Source organism: Gallinula chloropus (assembly GCF_964237585.1).
Source record: "Gallinula chloropus genome assembly, chromosome: 24".
Taxonomy (NCBI): Eukaryota; Metazoa; Chordata; class Aves; order Gruiformes; family Rallidae; genus Gallinula; species Gallinula chloropus.
In genome coordinates, this window is record NC_140109.1 from 5,202,293 (window position 1) to 5,221,849 (window position 19,557).

A 19,557-nucleotide genomic window follows, 5' to 3' on the forward strand; every position below is an offset into this window, starting at 1 on the left:
TGGAGGGAGGGAGCCTATGAGCTGGATAAGCCCCTTCCTATCCTTCAGGAGAGAAACAAAGCTCCTGGAGCTTCATTCCAATCATTTTCCTTGCTCTGGCCTGAACTGTGGCCAATTTTGCAGCTCTCCCCCCCCCCTCCACCTCCCCCAACTCCGGCTGTAAATAGTGATGTTGCTGGAGCCCAAAAGCTGTCACACCATGGGGATGTTCCTCACTGTTTCTAGTTGATAGTCCCCCAGTTATTCACCCCCAAAACATCAGATTCATGTCCCAGCAGAGCCATTAGGCTGAGTGTTCTTGGGTTGCTATCATCTTACCAGGTGATACAGGGGTGTTAAAATTGAGGCCAGATCTTACCAAAACCTGGCAGACCTTGTGAGTAAAACCATCTACAGCCAAAGCACAAAAAACCTTCTACAGCCAAAGCCCCCCCCAAAAAAACTCCCATCATATCTATAACATCTGAGCCTATCAGCTGGGTCATCCTTCTTTAGATGCTGAAGCCACTTTGAATTACCCAGCCAGCACAGAGGACCCACAAACACTCTTTTTAAAAACACCCATGGGGGGGGATGCTTCTGGTGCTGGGAGTCCCCGGGGAGGGGAGCTTGGGGAGGTGCTGATTGGCTGAGTCAGGAGCTTCTGGCATCCTCAAGAAACCAGAACAGATTTGACACCGTGGGAGCTAAGCCCCCTTGGTGCATCCTAGCCAAGAGCTTGGCACTGCCTTTAAATAGGTCAAGAGAGACAGAAATTTCCAAATTCAACTGGGAAACAGGCTGGAGGGTTTCAATTTACACTTTAGGCCATAAATCCCTTACTTTGTACCAAAAAAGGGGGGTTGTCCACCCTCCACCCCCTCATATTGCCCAAGGATGGTGGCAAAACCCCATCATTGGAGACCTTCCCCTGTGTTAATCACCAGGGCAGCCAGCAACCCTTCAGACCCACAAGCCCTCCTGCAGCCCAGCAAGAGCCACTCACCTTTCCTTCTTTCTTTATTTTGCATTTCATCCCCTCTTTTCCCCTCCTCTTTCCCTTTGCTGGCACAAAGCCCTCAGCTCCTATTTTTATCAGCAGGGATTGGATCTGCCATGAAAGCCACTGCGTGGGACCTCATGGGAGCAACACCACAACCCCCCAAAAAAATGGGAAAGGGAAAAATAAATACACATATCACCAGCCAGCTGGGTTGTTGGGGGTGGCTGGTTCTCACAGGGCTGGGGGGAGGGGGTGGAAAACCAGACCTGGGCTGTGCCAGTTGCATGCCAAGAGGGATATTTTCCCCACTTGCTTATTATTTTGTATTTAAATGGGTGCCTTTGGGATGAAAAACGAGCCCCTGGTGATATGGAGCCTGGTGATTTACAGGGACTCTGCTCCAACAAGGGCTTTCTGCCTGCCCAGGCTTGGGGGGTGTGGTGGAAAGGGGGTGGGTTTTGTTTTTTGGGGTGGGGGGGGTCAAGGAGGAGGGGAGCACAAGCTGGCTTGTGCTGGATTGGAAACAGATGCTGCTGGTGTTCACGGGACCCTGATGCCTGTAGCCCCATGCAGAAGGTCCCAACCCTGTGCATCCCTGGGGAACCTCAGAAATCATCCCCCAGTGACCACCCTCTCACCTGTGTGGGAGATATTTGGAGTAGAGCTGGGGAAAGGCTCTGGGCATGGGTTTAATCTGCAGAGCTGGGTTTATTCTGGCTGGATATACAGGTAATTGGAAAAAGGCTTCAGTGAAACAAGGTGGTGGTGGAGGGGTTGGCAGGAGCTGCCATCCCATCCCGATCCCAAACAGGGATTCCCCCGCCAGCGCCCGTGTGGTCCTTCTAAGCTGGGCATCAAAGTGTGGGAAACAGATTTGCATTTGGAGAAACTGAGGCAGGGAGGGTGAAAGAGGCCAAGACTCAGCTTCTGCCTCCAAAACCTGCACCATGGGATTCCTGCCAACCTCTCCTGCCCTTTCAGACCGGCAGCAAAACCCTTTCCTGCTGCTGAATCCCCCCTGACTGATTTTTTTAGTTCATTGAGGAAAGCATTCTCTTTCCTCCTTGAGTGGAGCCCTGGGCGTGAGGGCAGCGATGCCATCACCACTGCAAAGGCATGGCTGGGATTTCTGCAGAAGCAACAAGGATGAGGAAGGAGAGGAACATAAAAACCTCAAAGACAAACCCTAGTGTGGGGGATTTTTTCCTTTTAATTTTCCTTGGAGCGCCTAATCCCTGAGATGACCATTTCCACCCTCCAAAAGAAATCCCTTCCCCTGCCAGGGGTTGAACTCAACAACACTTTTCTCTCTCCTCCATCCCTCCCAGCCCACACAGTCGCCTGCACCCAGCTCCCTGTAAGTCCCAGGGCTGCTTGGGTTTGGGCTCAGGGCCCTGAGCTTGCTGGTGGTCTGAGGTGGGCACGCTGGTGATCTGCATGGAGCCAATGAGTTGCACAGCTCTGGCTTCATCTCGTCGTTTCCAGCTGGTAAATGTCATTAATTGAAGCTGAAAATCCATGGCACCATTCCTGCGATGCCTTTTCCAGTGTGCTGGAGCTGGAGTGGGAGGAGATGGGAGGAATGGAGCCAAGGCTGACCCCGGGGTAGAAGGGGCAGTGGGAGATGGTGGGATGCCAGAAAGGGTGAAGGAGAAGGGATGGGAGGGAGAGGAGGGTGTAGGAAGGCAGTTAAAGAAACAGCACAGAGTTGGGCTGGGGCATGGAGGTGGAGTCGGTGGGTCTCATCACTTGGGGTTCATCAAGGACAGTTTGAGCCAGGGATATGTGTGTGTGTGGAATTAGGACACCCCAGGTTTTCCCCCACACAAAGATGGTGCTGTCCTATGGAAGAAATAAGCTCAGGTCAGTATGGACAGGACTGCGAGTGTCCTACCCCACCCCAAACCCCAGAAGGATGCTGAAGGCAAGAACAGGATGCAGCTTCAAGGGGACTATCCCTACCCCAGAGATGCAGCATTTTGGGGACCATCCCCACCCAGGAATGCAGCATTTCGGGAAGCATCCGCATCCCAGGGATGCAGCGTTTCGGGGAGCATCCCTAACCCTGGGATCCCCACAAGGCAGCTGGGTGCTGGCAACCACACTGCCCCTCCTGGCAGCCGGTTTTTTGGCCCCGGTTGCTGCCTCCCCGCCTGGCACAATAGCTCATTGTGGGGCCGGCTTTCAAGCGGGGCCAGGGAACGGCAGCTCTCGCCGGCGTGGGGGGAAAAGGCCGCTGGAGGAGCCGGAAAGTTGCTGTTGGACGGTGTTCAGAGGCCTCGGCGCAGCGGGAGGGAGCCGGCCACGGAAAGCAAACAGCGCACGGAGCGGAAAGTGCTGACTCCGAAAGGCGGCCCTGGCACCCCCAGCACCACCCGCAGCAGCACCACCCTGGGCACGGCCAGCCCCGGGGAGGGTGGAGGGGGGGGATAAATAGGGCCTGAGTGTCTAAATTCTTTCCAAAATCTCCAGTTATTCTTGGTGCAAGGCTCCAGAGCAGCGTGTGAGCGAGGGTGGGTGTGCGGCTGCACATGGGTGCTTGCGGCTGCGTGCCCCCCCATCCCCAAGGGAAGGGGTGCAGCTCATCCCCCTGCCACCTCAGCAACCCAATGTGCCTTCCCACGCCTCTCCCTGTCTGTCCTTCCACCGCTTTCCCCTGTTTTCCCATTTGCAACACCCCCCCCCCTTTCACTGCCCCCTTCCACCTCGCTCGTTCTGTCTCAGAGCTTTCTAGAGAGCCCTTCCCTTCGCTTAGTCTTCAGTAATCTCAGTTCCTGTTTCAATCTCTCTTTATTTCCCTCAAGTGCCAGTTTAGATGTCTCATTTCAAGACACCAACCTGAAAAAGACCCGTTGCTTTCTGGACTCTATTTAGAAGCAGCGTGTGCGGCTGCTTTTAAGCATGCAAACCAGCCCTACTCCATCTCCCCCATCCCACAAGTGCCATCCCCCAGCCCTGAGGATACGCTGCCTCCTGCTCTGCTGTGCTGCTGGATGTGTACACCCCTGGACACAGACATGCTGGAGTCTGGAAAAAAACCCTGCTTGGTGCTCCAGCTTTGTTTAAATCACATGCCTGAGCAGCCACACAACAGCACCTGGGGCCAACAAGCCGTGCAAAATCCTCCTAGGGGTGCAATTCCACACCATGGGCAGGTTTTTCCTCCTGGGGAGCTCATCCATTTCCAGTAAAGCCAAATTTTGATGTTCTTTTATTAATAGCTTGTCTTGCAACACACAGGGATGGCTTTTGGGGGTGCCGAACTGTGGCAGAGATGCTTTTCCTGCAAGAAGAGCTTCAATTCACTACCCAGACTCCCTACACAGGTTATTGCACCAGATGCTGGAGATCCAGGGGAATGAAGGAGGGAGAATTCGCTTCGTTCACCACCCTCAGTGGTGTTTCTTCTGGGGGAGAGGGTCGGTGGGGTGCTGGGCTGCTGGGGCCGTTGGCTGCTGGCCATCATTTCCATAGCGGGTACCCCAGGTGCATGGGGGCTTCCCCCAGCAGGTCACCAGCTGGTATTTTTAGTCCAAGCGTTAGAGCAATCGTTTGCAATTACTAGGAGAGGGAGGTGGGGTGGGGGGGGATATGCCGGGTGCCAGCGACTCGGTTTCCCCTCCAGTTTTTGATTCCTCCCCATCCCTCTTGCTCGGTCCAGCAGCATCCTCCCGTTTCACCAAGGGCTGCGTGCTCCCCTTCTACAGAATGTGGGGGGGCAAAACCCCCTCGAAGAGCTGGGGCACCATCACCCCTTTGGTTTTTAGCCGCTCTCCTCCTCCCCCTGACTCTGCACAGCCTCTGGCGTGGAGCGGCAGCACGGAGACTTGAAAGCGGCGGATGGGAAAGGAGCCGCGCTCGCTGTTTGTTTACCCGGGGCGGCCGGGCTCTGCCGAGCACGAGGCCGCGCTGCCCGGCCCGGCAGCTCCAGCTGCGATGAAAAGAGCTACGGCGAGATCAAGGTCCCACGGTGGCTCAGCCAGCAGTGAAGGCGGGTTCCTGCTTGGAGCTCCGTGTCTCCAAGCCAGGGATGGAGCAGGCTTAGTGCTCGCCTGGCCAGCATCCCGCCCCCCCCCCCCCCATTTTGGGGTCTCACCCAGCCCCTCCAGCAGACCCTAGTGGCATTAAGCTGGGAGGTTAGATGTGGGTGGCCCACAGGACCCTGCTACAGCTGCAATCACCAGGTTGGAGAAGACCATGGAGATCATCAAGTCCAACCACTCCTGTCCTATGCTAAACCATATCCCTGAGCACCTCACCTACCCATCTGTTATTACATCCAGGGTCTGGTGACTCAGCCCCCTCCCTGCGCAGCCTGAGGACCATCGTGATGATGCTCCACCCCTTGGCCCCCAGTCCTTCCTCAGGACTTCTTGCTTCCTGCCTGGCTGCAAGCTGAGTTACTATAAACGGAGTTACTCTAAATATTTCTCCTCCTGGTTGCACCCTCTTTATGCTGATGACTTGTCCACCCTTGTTGATAGTCAAGAAATCTGAACGGTGTGTTTCTTCTAACCCACTTCATGCTGATTCCAGCAAACCAGCATCAATGATATTGTCCTCTGGGAATTTCCCATCACACAAACTCACCAGCCCTATGAGTAAGTGTCAGCTCCTGGACCATGAACTTCTACAAGATGTTGCCCTTATTAATCAGCACTTCCAGACCTACATGCTAACAGGCACCAATCAAAGCTCCTGTCCAATTAGGCACGACACAGATTTCCTCCTGGCTTGATGAGGATGAGGAGATCCCCAACCCAGCATGAACCTCGCTGGGGAAAGAAGGAAAATCTAAAAATCAAGGTATGTTTCAAAGATCTGAAGCACAACGAGCTGATTTGATCTATTAGGAGCCTGGAGGCAGATTTCTCCTCTTGATGGACCCAAGTAGGACAGTGGATGCCCAGCAGCATCTTCACACTTGCAGCAAGGGCGAGCTGGTGGCCATGGGGCTTTGCTCATCAGCTACACCTATTTCACAAGACCCTGCAGAAGCAAACACTGGTACAAAAATCATTCTGGGTGGGAAAACACAGGTATCCCAAGCAACCCAGTGATGGTTCAAGATGAAAAGCTCATTCTGAAACCCTGGAATCATCCCGTGATGGCAACATGGGTGCAGCATCTCCCTCCTCCATCCCCCTGATGCCAGCCAGATCCTTCTTTCCTATAACCACCCAATTTTGTTTGACAACGAAGAAAAATTATATATATATATATAAATATATATACAAAGAAGTTGCTTTTAAGGGATTTTAAAGTCTTTAAGGGATTTTAAAAGTCTTTTCATTGTTTTCCCACTTTGCCCCCCTCTCTCCCAATTTAAAGGCAACGAATAAGCACAGCGACGCTGAGAGTTATGAATTATTATTTTCTTTTTTTTTTCCTTTTTTCTTTTAATTTCACATGGTTTAAAATACGATATGAAATAAGGCTACAGTATATAAAAAACCTCTCCAGCAAAATGATGTGCCAGCATCAGCAATTAAAACAAAACCAAATCCCCTCCTCCTTTAAAGAATTCAATGCAGGAGGGACTTGGGGGGGGTGTTTGGTTTTTTTTTTTGTTGTTGTTTTGTTTTGTTGTTTGGATTTTTTTTAATCCTTTAAAAAAAAACCCAAAAAACAACAAAAAAGAACAAAACCAAACCGAAACACAACGCACGGACACACACACACATCGCTACATCTGTAAGCTACCTCAGCTCAGTTGTTTGTTGGTTTGTTGTTTGGATTTTTATTTATTTTTTTAAAAAAGCACCTGCTTTTTTTTTCCTTTCTTTTTTTTTCTTTTTTTTTTTTTTGCTTTTAATCTCACTTTTAAATTTTTTTTCCACTTTTAAAAAATATAAATTATATGAAAATACAAGTTGGAAAATAGTCAAACAGCACAATATAACAATCTCTTTTTTTTGTTTGTTTGTTTGTTTTTCTTCTATGCTTACCAGCTTAAAAAAAACCCCACGTGTAAAAACAAAACAAAACCAAAAAACTTTTTTTTCTTCTTCTTTTTTTATCCTTTTTTTCTCCTTTTTTTCTTTTTTTTTCCTTTTTTTTCCTTTTTTTTTTTTTTTTTTAAACTGAGGCAGTTAATTTCCGGAGATATTCCATTATAACATATATGTATACATAGATTTATCATTTATTTAAAACCTCTTTGGAATGTAGACAACAGCTCATGGGATGTTATATAGACCCTACCAGAGAGCAGAGCACGCCAAGGCATCCAAATTTCGCTACGTTAACGAAGAAGAAGCACCCAAGCCCTCTAAGCTTCGCAGAAAACCCCCTCCAGAAGAGCAAGAGTCAGAAGGTGAAGACTTTTCCCATGGCATCTGGATTTTTCAGGGCTTAAAGGGACTTTTTTTGGAGTAGGGGTTGGGTTGGAAAGAGGCGAGAAGGTTAAATCTTATAGTATCTTCTATGTCCATGGGTTACGGTCATCCTACGCACAGAGACAGGGAGAGGGAGGCAGCAGAAAAAGTGCTTGCGTTTTTCATGGGGGTTTAGGGGGGGTTTCTCTCCTCCCCTCCCCTTTTACTGAGGTTTCAAATACCGAGTGCTGAGGGCCTGGATAGCTGTTTGTGAGAGCTAAGCTCCCAAGGTAGGGCTAGGGCTCTGCCAAGGCGGTGAAGAGGACACGGAGAACAGCAGATGACAAGGAAAACATGAAAAATAATATCCAAAAAAATACACCCCCCCCCCCAAATCACTGAACGCACCTGAGACATTCCAAACCTGGATGAAATTACCCAGCTTCCAAAAGCCATGTGGATCTGCTGAGGGGGAAGCTCATCCCCATGCAGAGCAACGGGCACAGGCGTGAGTCTCATCCCCCAGCAGATCTCCATCATCCCTTTTAAAAACCCTTCCTGGTCTAACACATGTGAGTGGGTGAACCCCGTTTTCATGACCTTGAGGAAGAGGAGGGCAGAGGGTTTGGGGTCCAGCACACCTGGTTCAGCACACCCCTCACCTAAAGTCAACAGGCAATTAAAAAGCAGGAAAAAAGTAAAAAAAAAAAAAAAAACCAACAAAAGAAACTAAAAAAACCCACAAATCTGCAAATTTCCAGTGTATAAACAGCACACAGCCTTCTCTGGGATGGTCTCTAAAATGGGAATAAAAAGCAAAGGAAAATAAAATAAAGATGAACCCTACGTCCCTAGGACTGTGCTGCCCTTTTCCCACTGCACGTGCACACAGGCTGCAAGCTGGGATGAGAAACAGCCGTGAGAAATGATGGAGAAGCTCCATCCAGGGGCTACTTTCAAAAGAAACTGAGCTGCTTTCCACGACTCCCCCTTTCTAACCTTTGAACTGTCTTCCCAAAATCACTGGGAACACACAGGTTTGGCTTGGAAACCTGGGGACAGCGGAGTGGATGAGGGATGTAGCCTGGCAGAAGGAGGGGGTTGGTACCCAAACCTATGTGTCCTTCTGTTGGAGGGAAATTTTATCCCTGAACTCCACTTAAAAAAAGGCACTTCAGCTGCAGTGGAGCATCCGAGAGAAGGAGGAGACATGTCCTGGGCCACAGCACGGTGTTGAGGGCAGGAGATAGGCACCTGGCCTCACCCACCATACCTATTCTCCTCCCCAGCTCGTCCAAGCTGCTTTCTCCCACCCACCCCATCCACCTGTGGAGATGAGCTGAAGTTGAACTTCCCAGTGGGCAGCATCCCTTTCCTCCTTTCCCCTTCCTTCCATCCCCTTTTCCTTCCTTTCTGTCCATTCCACTCTTTCCTTTCCCTACACTCAGTGGGATGATGTGCAGCCCTGACCCCACGTAACAGCCAAACTAATAACCTCCCTTACCAAAGCCACCATCTGCTTCCAACCCCTCAGCTGTAGCTCTCTCTCAACCCACTCCTTTCCCCTCTGCCATCCCATTTGTTGTTTTATTTTAAGCACACAGCGATTTTGAGACTTATTTGCCCCAAAATAACCAACTGGGGATACAGAGGAAGCAGAGGAGAGCCCAGCCTCACCTTACCATGGGGTCGAGCTCCCCATCCAACACTGCCCCAGCACAGGGTGGGTTACATGCCCAAATATTTTGGCTCTTTGCATCCCACCGATCTGATACATCAGCAGGGATTGCCCAGCGAGCATCTCTGGAAAGCCTCTCCCCACCTTGCCCCCCACTACTGCCTCACAGTGCCTCTGTAATAACACAACTACCTAAAAAACACGCAGACGGACAGACAAACAACACAAAAAGAAGGTACTTTTGGTTCAAACGCGTAATACTGTCTTTAAAAAGAAAGCAGCCAGTGGCTCTGAGGGGAGGAAGACCCCATTTGGCAGGCGGATCCCCACAGATCCAGCTTCAAGGTTGTATCCAGACATGGAAACGCTGCCTGATCCTCTAACACCAAACCCCAAACCTCAGTCTGCTCAGAGCACCCCAGGAAGCACTCGGCGCGGCAGGATTTACCCCTCTGAATGTAAACTGGTTGCAAAAGGCTGGGAGGACGGAGGGAGCAGCTTTCCCCCTCTCCCCAGGACCGATCCTGCAAAGCACCTCGGGCAAACACGCGAGACCTCTGGTTTAACCCGGCGCTACCGGTCATATGCTTCGTGTTACTCACACCCTGACGGGCTTTGCAGGATCGGGCTTACAAGAAGTAGTAAAGAACCCATTTGCAAGGACAATTTCCTTTCCGTGTGTGCCCAGGCTGGATAAAACAGACAGCAATAAAGACAGAGCTGGTCAAAACAGGAAGGAAAAACCCATTTCCCTTTGGTTTTTCGATTTTTTTCCTGATTCTTTTTGCTCCCCCAGCCCAATCAACTCCTATAGTTTCCATTTATGACATTCAAAACACGGGAATTTCTCCCCTTTCCCCTCCAAAAAAAACCCAGACAACCCCACAACCCAACCAACCAAACCCAAAGCACCAAAGAATTCCTTGAGCAAAAGCAAAAAAAGACCCCAAAAATACATTTTTCCCCCTCAAATCTTGATGCAGAAACGCAGCTGTAGGAATATTTAACCAGCTTTACCAGTAAATGGCAGAGCAAAGCGAGTGGAACTGGAAGCAGGAGCAGCACACTCAGCCAGCATCACTAGGAGTTAATTTTCCTTCACATGTAAGTCGGAGATATCAAGTCGTAGAGCTACACTTTTCCAGTGGGGTCCACATAAACTCCTTATTTTGGGGGTTATTTAGGGGGTTTTGGGGCTGGGTTTTTTTTTCCCCTCACTGTGATAAACCTCTCTGCTAGCGTAACAGAACCAAACACACAGGGTATTGCAATACTGAGACCATCTTAGAGCTTAAGACTATTTAAAAGTCAAAAAAAAAAAAAATTAAAAAATACTGGCACAAAATTTAATAAAATAAAACTTTTAACAAATTTTAAAAATAAAAAATAGTAAAAAAAAAAAGTCTTGATCCCTCCTAGCAAACATTCTGTCTTGCGTAGAGAAGACGACAACAGACAGAAAGGTGATGGAACAAGAACAAGAACCGGTTCTTGTGTTGGGTTTAGGGGTTTTTTTCCCCCTATATTGCCCCTCCCCGAAGCAGGAATGTTCAGCCACTTTGCCTTTCCCTCCCCCCCCAATAAAAGGAAGCTTCAAATCCTCAGGAATACTGTCACTTCCTGAGCTGTCACGTTTGTAACACAAAAGCCGAAGAGATCCATGCCATAATACTTTTTCTAACCAGCAAGGGATGGGGAGGGGTGTTCTGTTTGGTTGTTTGGGAGGGTTTTTTTTTAGTGAGCTACATTGAGGCTACATTCTGGCTTATTTAAAACTCAGAATTTCAGCCTTCCCCCCACAATAAAAAGCCTGTCTTGGGAGTTTTCAGGAAAAAAATAAAAAACAAACAAAAAAAAACAAAATTCAAAAAATAAGCCCATCCTTCTCTGAACCAAACTTCTAGGTTTTGGCCAAAAGTCTGCCTTCTTCTGCCACCCTCTCCCCCAACATCCTCAAAGCATCAAATCTGAGTTGCTCCTTAAAAAAAAATAAAAATAAAATAATAATAAAAAAAAAACAAGACAGCAAAAAAAAAATTAAAATAAAATAAAATAAAAAGGAATCAACAGAAAATGTCCCATCGACTCTCCAATATGACATGGGGGGGTTAAATCCTCCACCCCTGTTGCAGGTGTCTTCACTCATCAGCATCTGGCTTGACGTCCAGCATGGCGTGGAGCTCCTCGGGCGTGTAGCCCAACAGGCTTTGCAGGTCGCAGACGAAGCGGTAGACGTAGCGTTTCCCAGCCGTCTTGTGGATGATGTTCTTGTCGTAGTAGTAGCGCAAACCGCGGCTCAGCTTCTCGTAGTTCATCTTGGGTTTGTTTTTCCTCTTGCCCCATCGTCTGGCCACCTGGGAGAAAGGTGAGGAGAGTCAAGGGGGGGGGAATTTCCTTGTCTTTTAAGGTGGGTGGCGAGCATTAAAGTTTGGGAAACGGGGTCTTATGTGACTCTATGAGGATTGGTGAGTCAGAGAAGGGAACAAATGGGACATTTGTTCCCCAAAATCGGTGGGAAGCCCCCCCTCCTCTTACCTGTACATATCCTAGTCAAAGAACTTTGGCAATTCACCTCTCTCTAGGGTGTTGCAGCTGCTTTCCACCAACTTTGGGGACAAATTACTGCTTCCTAAGTACTACCACAGCCCCGTTTTTAACATTCTTTTTAAATTGGAGCTGGACTCGAATTTATTGGTTTTCCCTCCACACACCCAAGAGCAGAACAATATGACTGCCCACATCTCAGCCCCGAGATTGGCTCCACACCAATATCTCAGCAGTGTTTGAGCTGTGCACTTAATTCCAGGGCACTGTACCTCGTCTGGGTCGGAAAGTTTGAATTCCCAGCCGTCGCCCGTCCAGCTGATGAAGGACTGACAGGACTTGTCAGTGAGCAGTTCCAGGAGGAATTGCCAAAGCTGGATGGGTCCACTGCCTAGAAAGACAAAGGAAATGTGAGACATCAATGCCAGGAAGAGGACAGCTGCTTATATCCTGGGGAGGGGGGGGGGTGGAATTCACATGCACACTGAAAAAAAAAACCCCAAAACCTTCAACTAACAACAACAAAAAAATACCATCAGCAGCCACGGGGCAAGATCTGGGTTGAGATGACGGCTTGAGAGTTAAAACCTGCAGGTAGAAGAGCTTCCTATTTGCAATAAGAGCTGAATATTCATGCACTGGAATGCTTCACTCCGAGTTACATAAATAGGATTATTTTTCTGGCATCCAAACAGCAAGGAGTCATTGTCTTGGCACAAGAGCACCAGCGCTTTCTCCGTGCCAAAAAGCTCCCGGCCATCGCATGAACTCCAGCAGACTCCCTCTTCCCGACCTTGACTCTTTACTCCGTCGCTGTTTACTGAGATAAGGGGGAACCCAGGTATGAAAATTATTTGGGCCTCTTTCCAGGGCGTGTTGCTGCAGGAATGGGCCACGCCGGCTCACAGAGCTGGAGCGTGGGGAAGGCAGGGGCTGACTGACTTGGCAGGCGGATCTCACCAACTCAGGATCTCCCCATCACAACCTTGGCACGGTCTTAGCAAAGCCCTAAGCAAGACCTGGTAGCCATAATCCAGCCAGAGAGGCACAGGTTGGCACACAGCATCCCGTGCTATGTACACTCAGCCTCTCCATCTTTCCCCTGGGTGTTAATTTTGGGTGACAGCGATTTGCTTCAGGGTCCCAAGGTGGACACATCTAACCTGTGGCACCTGGTTCATCCCATGGAGAGCCTGTGGCTCCATAGCCAGGTTTTGGCTGGATTACTGGTGTACATGGTACGATTTCGAAATATTTATCTCTTCTTTGTGCTCGTGTCCCAATGAAAGGTAGAGGAGAAGCCCTCAAGCCAAAATCTCTTTGATGAGCAATTTCCACATGCGGCCGCACCCAAAATATTGCACTTAGCTCCAGGCAACGTGTTTCAGGAGAGATTTTACCATGTTTTAAATGCAGCATAGAATATATCACTAATAATATGAATGGCATTAATAATAATAATAATGAACAGAGCCAGAGGTTAGAGGAAATGATTTATAGTGAAAAAGAACTGCATGGAATGGATTGGGATGGCAGGCTGGGGTAAACCCCCCCTCCCGACAGCGATGAGCATGAGCTGCAAGCAGGGAAAAACCGAGTTACGTACTCAGGAAAAGGGATGGTGAGCAGCCCGCTTCCAGGCATGACAATGAAGGCTGTCAGAAGTGGGACTGCTGGATAACCCACCGAGGGAAGAGAGGGCTGTTCCCCCTCTTCCACAAGGTTTAAAATGACTCAAACGCAGACAAGCTGCTGGGGAGGAGGAAATGAGAAAGCTGGCTCCCGGACAGGGAAATTGTTGTGCCCCATCCAGCCCCTGTCCAAAATGTTTCCCTCCTGTTATCCCTAAGGAATCGCTCCAAGATTTTTGCAGGGACAGGGTCCTTCGCCAAACAGCCTTGGGTTATTGCACAGCCTTGGGTAGGACAACGCAGAGAGCTCACAGCAGCTCTCTTGCTTGTAAATGGGAAGATAGACACTCGGAGGGGAAAGGCTCCAGCTCGTCATCCTCAACAGGAGCTTGCCAGAATGCTGACTCCACGACCGCGCTCTCCGGTAGGGATGGAGTCGGGCTATCCGCGCCAAAACGAGGGAGGAAATTCAAATGACGCCTTCGCCTCTCATCCTAAAGGGAAGAGCCAAAATCCTGGCCTGAAATGCCACTGCATCTCAAAAACGTAGACCTATTTATAGCCCTGAGCTTTAAATACAGAGAAAACATTGGGCAAAAAGGTTATTTCGGCTGCCTCAGGTCCTCAGTGAGGAATTGCAGGTGAATTCACATGGGGCCAGTTTCTCTTGGCTTATCTCTTGGCCAAGCCTACCCTTGGCTTCACACCAATTCCCTACACCCATACAGCGAGCAGCCCAAACTGAGTTAGCAGAGGACCTGTCCTAGGAGACAAGACTGAAGGAAGACCAGCTTTATCACCTCACATTGGTTCCTTTCCTGCTCAGTCAAAGAACAAGGACCGATTTTTGTTCCTTACCTAAAATAAAACGGATGGAAACCCACCACCTAGGGTTCTCAGGTAAGAAACTGCCCACAAAATCCCCCTGGGCCACCCTGGTTCTGCAGGAGCCCTTTCAAGGTCCAAGCATCGTTAACCCCAAGCCAAGCGCCTGCTTGGTGCTCACAGCTCAGCTGCCAGCTGGCATGGAGAGGTGTTGGGAAACCCAGTAACTTCTCATCCTCTCTCCAGCAAGCGAGGTAGGACTCCAGCCACAGCACTGAGTGCCATTCTGCTGGGTATTTTGGGATTTTGAAGGAAGCGGTGTCATCCTTTGGAACAGGGATTCCCAAGGTCTATTCCAAGCTGCCTGTGGGACAAGCGTAAAACCCCAAATTCCTCTGTGTTGGACAAGCAATTATGTCAAGAATGTGTTTACTGCAGGGCTCGCAGGCATGTCTGAGCTCCTATAAACATACGCCCTGCCAGAGACGAAGGCAGAGGAGGCCCTGCAGATGCATCGCTGCTGCGTGACGCTGAAATGTCGGTGAGGTGGCAGGAACCAAAGCCCTACATGCCCAAAGACAGCTCTGGGGACATGGCAGAAGGAGAAATTATGGGGGAAGGGGTGCTGGAGGTCTGTGCATCATCTGGTGGGGAGGGTAACAGCTGTAACTAATGCTGGGAGGGGTATCTTCCGAAAATTAGCTGCTTTTGCCCACTCTGCAGACCAGCAAGGAGCAGGGAGTTCTTTTTCCCCGATGCCCACAAGGATTTCAAGGTGACCTTGGCTTATGCAGAGGATGCCACCTCCCTCCCATCACATCCCCAAAAGCTAACAGGGCAAGCATGAAGCTGCCAGGCTTGTCTCCGCACCCCAAACACTCCGCCCCCGCAGGAGCTGGGAGCAGCGCCCATTTTCCATCCTTTCTGCTTCAACCCTTCCGCTCGTCCCCAGCCGGGACTGGAAATCCCCGCTGTGACGCCCGGTCCAGATCACTTCATGGGACAAACACGCAGAGTCGTACTGCCTGCCCCAAGGCTGGCCTAGCTCAGTGGGTGTACCCCACCACACGACCTCGGTCATCTCCAAAAACAATCCCCACTGGAGTGTTCTCGCAGCCTTTTTTTGGATGCAGCCACAAGCGTGGGGTGGAGGGGCGCACGCCACTTTTCATGACGCCAGTCCCACCACACAAATCCTGCCTCTTCCCAGAGCAAGCCCGGCCCTGGCTGGCAAACAGGGGGGCAGCCCCCGCTCCCCAAAAGACAAGGCAAGGACTCAGAGGGTGGTGGGATGTCCTCCCGCCCTGCCACGACCTCCAGCACCCGCGGAGGCTGCTAAGAATAGTGTCCGCCGGAGGGGCTCGCTCACCCGTCGGGGCCACAATGGGGGCCCTGTCTGGCCTTGGTGGCATTGAACAGGGTCCTTCAGTGGAGAAGTGTCACACCGTAGGAATTCTCCCACGTCAGCGGGAAAATATGCTTCTAAAGCTGGATAACGGCTGGCTGCTACAGCGGGAACGGCTGGCTTGAGTGGGTCCTCCAACAGCACCCATGGGTGTCCCTGCAGCAAAGGGTTTGCTGTCACGCCATCCCTGTGCCAGGCTTCCTTGGTCAGGACTGGAAGTTCCCTACTACTTTCCTACCCAGTTGCTCTGGTGGGATTTGAAACTCAAATATGCACGATGGCTGCTCTTTCACTGGTACTGGTGATGGTGGTACCACCTGGCTGGGGCTCACAGTCATCTGCGCTGTACCCAGGGCCTGAAACACGTCATCCACACTCCGTCTCAAGACGGTTTCACACCCTGCACCCTTCTCAACGGCCTTTGTTTTGTTTTCCTTCTTTCAAACAACAAGAAAAGAAGAAGAAAAAAAAAAATCCTACTTTAAAAAAAGCAGCACACCTATGCTTTTCGTTCTGTGGTTTGTGGTTCCAACCAAACAAAACAATCGGGCATAGCAACAGCTCCAAAACAGCCTTTGCCTCGCTCATGTGCCTGCCCTCCCTGAGCTCCCTTCGATGGCACCGTGGCACCTAGGGTCTTCAAATTCCCCCCCTTGACACCAGGTGACTGCACAACTCAACCCCATCGCTCCCTCTGTTAGACCAAGCTTAAACTACCACCTTCCCAGCTCTTGCCCCAGTTGGTGCAGGCGGTCACACCACCGCAGCACCGGCTTTGCGTGGGTGGGAGGGCAGTGGTGGAGCTCTGACGGAAGCACCTCCAAGAAGCAGGCATGAAGAAAGCAGGAAAGGACCCAGAAAACACCTTTCTTGGGGAACCACAAGCTTTTGGCCATGCATACAGGCAGGAGAGCGGCCAGATGGGCCACTCTAGACCAGTTCAGCTTTGCTGATGCATCTCCTCTGGCTTGAGAAAGAACACCCTGGGAGGACTGGTCTCGCTCCCAAGGCATCTGGCAAAGGACAAGAGGTTTTGTGAGCTTCACATCTCCTCCTGAAGGTGGTCCTGCAGGCCAAGAGCTGCCATGCAATGCTCCAGCTCGTTGTTCGAGAGACTAAACCACAATTGCTGCTTTGCCGGTTGCCGAGAAGGCGCTGCCAGGGGCTGCAGCAGCTCTGGGGAGAGCTGAGCTGCAGTCACAGTTGGGCAGCCTTGCGTGGGGCTGATTTCACTGTCATTTGCACATGTCTAGCAGGTGGAGCAGGAGCCACTGAACCAGTCCTGAGCCCCACCCTTGAGGTCCCCACCTTGCCTGAAGCAAGAAGGGCTTCTAAACCCACGCAGGGGCAGGAGCTGCAGGCTGGTCACACTCGAAATCACCCTGCAAGGGCAGGTTAGTTTGCAGAATGAACAAACTAACAGCATCTCCTGCATCAACCAGGGCCTGGAAGTGCTGTTGCGATTCTTCTGCTTGCCGGGGCAGTGGACTGCACCTCCAAATTCCCCTACCCCAAGAGTACAAGTGGCTATGGATGCCCACGCAAGCACACTTCTCCAGAAGCACAGGCAAGCGGGCAGGAAGGATGCTGACTTTTGTAGGAAAGCTACCTCAGGCTCTGGATGTCAAGGACAGCCAGATCACCAGACTGTGGTGACAGAGGGGCTGGGAAGGCAGCTGCTGGCGGATTTTTGGCTGCTGGCAACCACAGCACGTCCAGCAAGCACGCTGGTGGAAGCCTCAGGCCAGCAGCACAGGCAAGAAGAAGAAGAAGAGGGGAAGCAGCAGACAAACTCTCTTGAAAGAGACCCACTTTCTTTGGCACCGACTTGACTTTCTTGCAAAACAGCAGCTGCACGCTTTCACTTCTGTGTCACAGATAAGCATCACTCAGAAACAGAGGCCTGTGAAGGCTTCAGGCTCTGCACCACAGACGATACAGACAGAGCAGATGGGTTTAGCAGGCAAGTCGACATGGTACTGTGAATGCAGCTAGTGAGGATCAGGGCTGTATCTGGCCCAGTAGTGCTCCCGGGTGAGATAGCATCTGTGAGAGGTCGGCTATTCCCTGTGCTACTTTGTGCCTTCTTTGAGGGCAACATGATAATGAAGACAGAATCAATCTGTTGCTAAGAGGGAGACACTTAGGTCATGTGTGCTATTAGCTGTGAAGGAGGCATTAAATCTTTAGGTATCAACAACTTCCTAACCAGATCCATAAGAAATGACAGCCTTGCAAATGCAACACGAGCCTTGCAGGTGAGGTAGCAACGTTGAGCTCACATCACTTATCGCTCTGCACTGTCTGTTCAGCTCTGTGGAGCAGCACCTTGGCACATCACAGCTCTGGTGCTGTGGCAATGCAGACAAACACCATGAGATGGAAAGCCCCAGCCTGCACAGGTGATGCTTGGGGTCCTACATACCTCAAAGCAAACAAACACTGCGTCTCCACAATAAACCTGTGCAGGTGCTTTGGAGTGCTCAAGAAAAGCCAAAACCAATTCAGCCCCGTGTCGCTGCTGCCAACCACAGGGGCAGAAGGAGGGTCTGAACCTCTGCTGGACCTGCATCACCAAGAGGGCAGCAGTGCAAGTAGGTCAGCATAGCGGAAAAATGAATATAGGGCAGAAAGGCCAAAGCCCAATGGGGTCAGATCCACACCTCCTGCCCTCTGCATGAGCTGCTGCACGCCTCTCTGCTACAGACAGTCCACGTTTACCCCCACAACATCGGGTCTCACAAAGGATGTGGACGGCTGTGATACCCATGGGAGGATCCAGCTATGGAACAGAGGGGCTGTGGGTAGCATGGAAGCAAAGCTGAGCTCGATTTATTCCAGTTGGGCTCAGGCAGGGAGGGATTTGTGCCCATGGGCCAGCTTGCACCTAGCACGGAGCCGCTCGCCCACACCAAACACTGTGCTGCTGCATGAGCAAGGGAGTTAAACCGAGCTCTGCTAAGCCAGCATGAGGTTTAGCACATCTGCCTGCAGAGAAGATGCATCCTAACACATCTCTTGCTTCATTTTAATAGGTGTGTTCTGCCTTCATGTAGAAAAAAAAAACCAAAAAAGAGTAAAATATGGGTTAATGTGAGACTCGAGCTGGCCAAGCTTTGAAAGAGCTGGCCTCAAAACCAGAGGTGGTCAGAGCCAGCCCTCCCTGCAGCTATGGAAACTGAAGTTCACCAACTCCTGAGCAGTTACATTTCTCCTTCAAAAAAGATAAGAAAATTGCATCAACCTCTATCTGAGCAACCATGGCAACTTGTTAAATTAGGTCAAGATGTGGGGGCAGATAATACAGCTCTGAAAAGCTGCTTGCGAGCTGGGTGAAGAACACATCAAACGCAAATGGAGCTTCCGCCAAAATGCACCTTCTCACCAAAGCATGCGCCTCCTAGGACAGATACCATCAGAGATCTGCTGTGGCTGAGATAAAGCGCTGTGCCACCTCCCCGGGCCACCAGCAAAACAGGCCCTTGGCAACAAAACCTGAACAATATTGTCAAGTTCTTAAAGTCAACCCGGGGAGCTCTGGAGATGAAGGACGTGATCACCCCAGCTTCGCCCTTGCAGCCCTCAAAGGTGCAGAGCACAGATTGTCTGCTGGGTGCTCCACTGGCTGGTGGATCCATGCTCGAGGTGTCATTGGAGCAAGGAAGGGAAAGCTGGGCAGGGGGGGTCCTGGCTGCTTTGGGAGCCTGGGCTGGTAATCCCCTGCTCTGCTCGTTTGGAGGCTCCACCTCCTCATCAGAGCTGAAAACGGAGCCCAGACTTCAAGTTCCTGTGCTCTAGCTGCTAGACAGCACTTCCTCCCCCAAGTAACGTAAAAAGAATGTAATGCAAAGCAAAAAAAAAAGAAGGAGGACCTCGGAGTTCTGCCCAAGAGCCCCGTGCTCCTTGCTCAGCTGGCCCAAGAGAGAGCTCCAGCACTTCTCAGTGGCCAGCTCTCCTACAGTGCAGAGCGCAACATGCTCTCACTTGGTCTTGCCGTGACCCGTTTCACTTTGCTGGGCTCCTTTTCCACAGAAGATGGAAGGTGCTGATAGGTCAGGAAGCTTTAAAAAGGGACAGAGGACATCTCTGGAGTCACATCCCCACAAAGGTGGCCTGTCTAAAGATCTTTCCCAATGGTAAAAACAGGCTGTGGTAGTTTGAGCACCGAATTACTG

General features: G+C 50.7%; 1 protein-coding gene across 1 annotated transcript in view; it reads right to left on the reverse strand.

Annotated features, from left to right (window-relative positions):
* Nucleotides 1-11,115: 11,115 nt before the first annotated feature.
* Nucleotides 11,116-19,557, reverse strand: part of ETS1 (ETS proto-oncogene 1, transcription factor) — a gene marked incomplete at both ends in the record, with an annotated part of 72,972 nt that continues 64,530 nt past the window's right edge. The window contains 2 exon segments of the mRNA XM_084274995.1: nucleotides 11,116-11,331; nucleotides 11,794-11,912. Of these exon segments, the coding sequence (XP_084131121.1) occupies nucleotides 11,116-11,331; nucleotides 11,794-11,912 (335 nt within the window).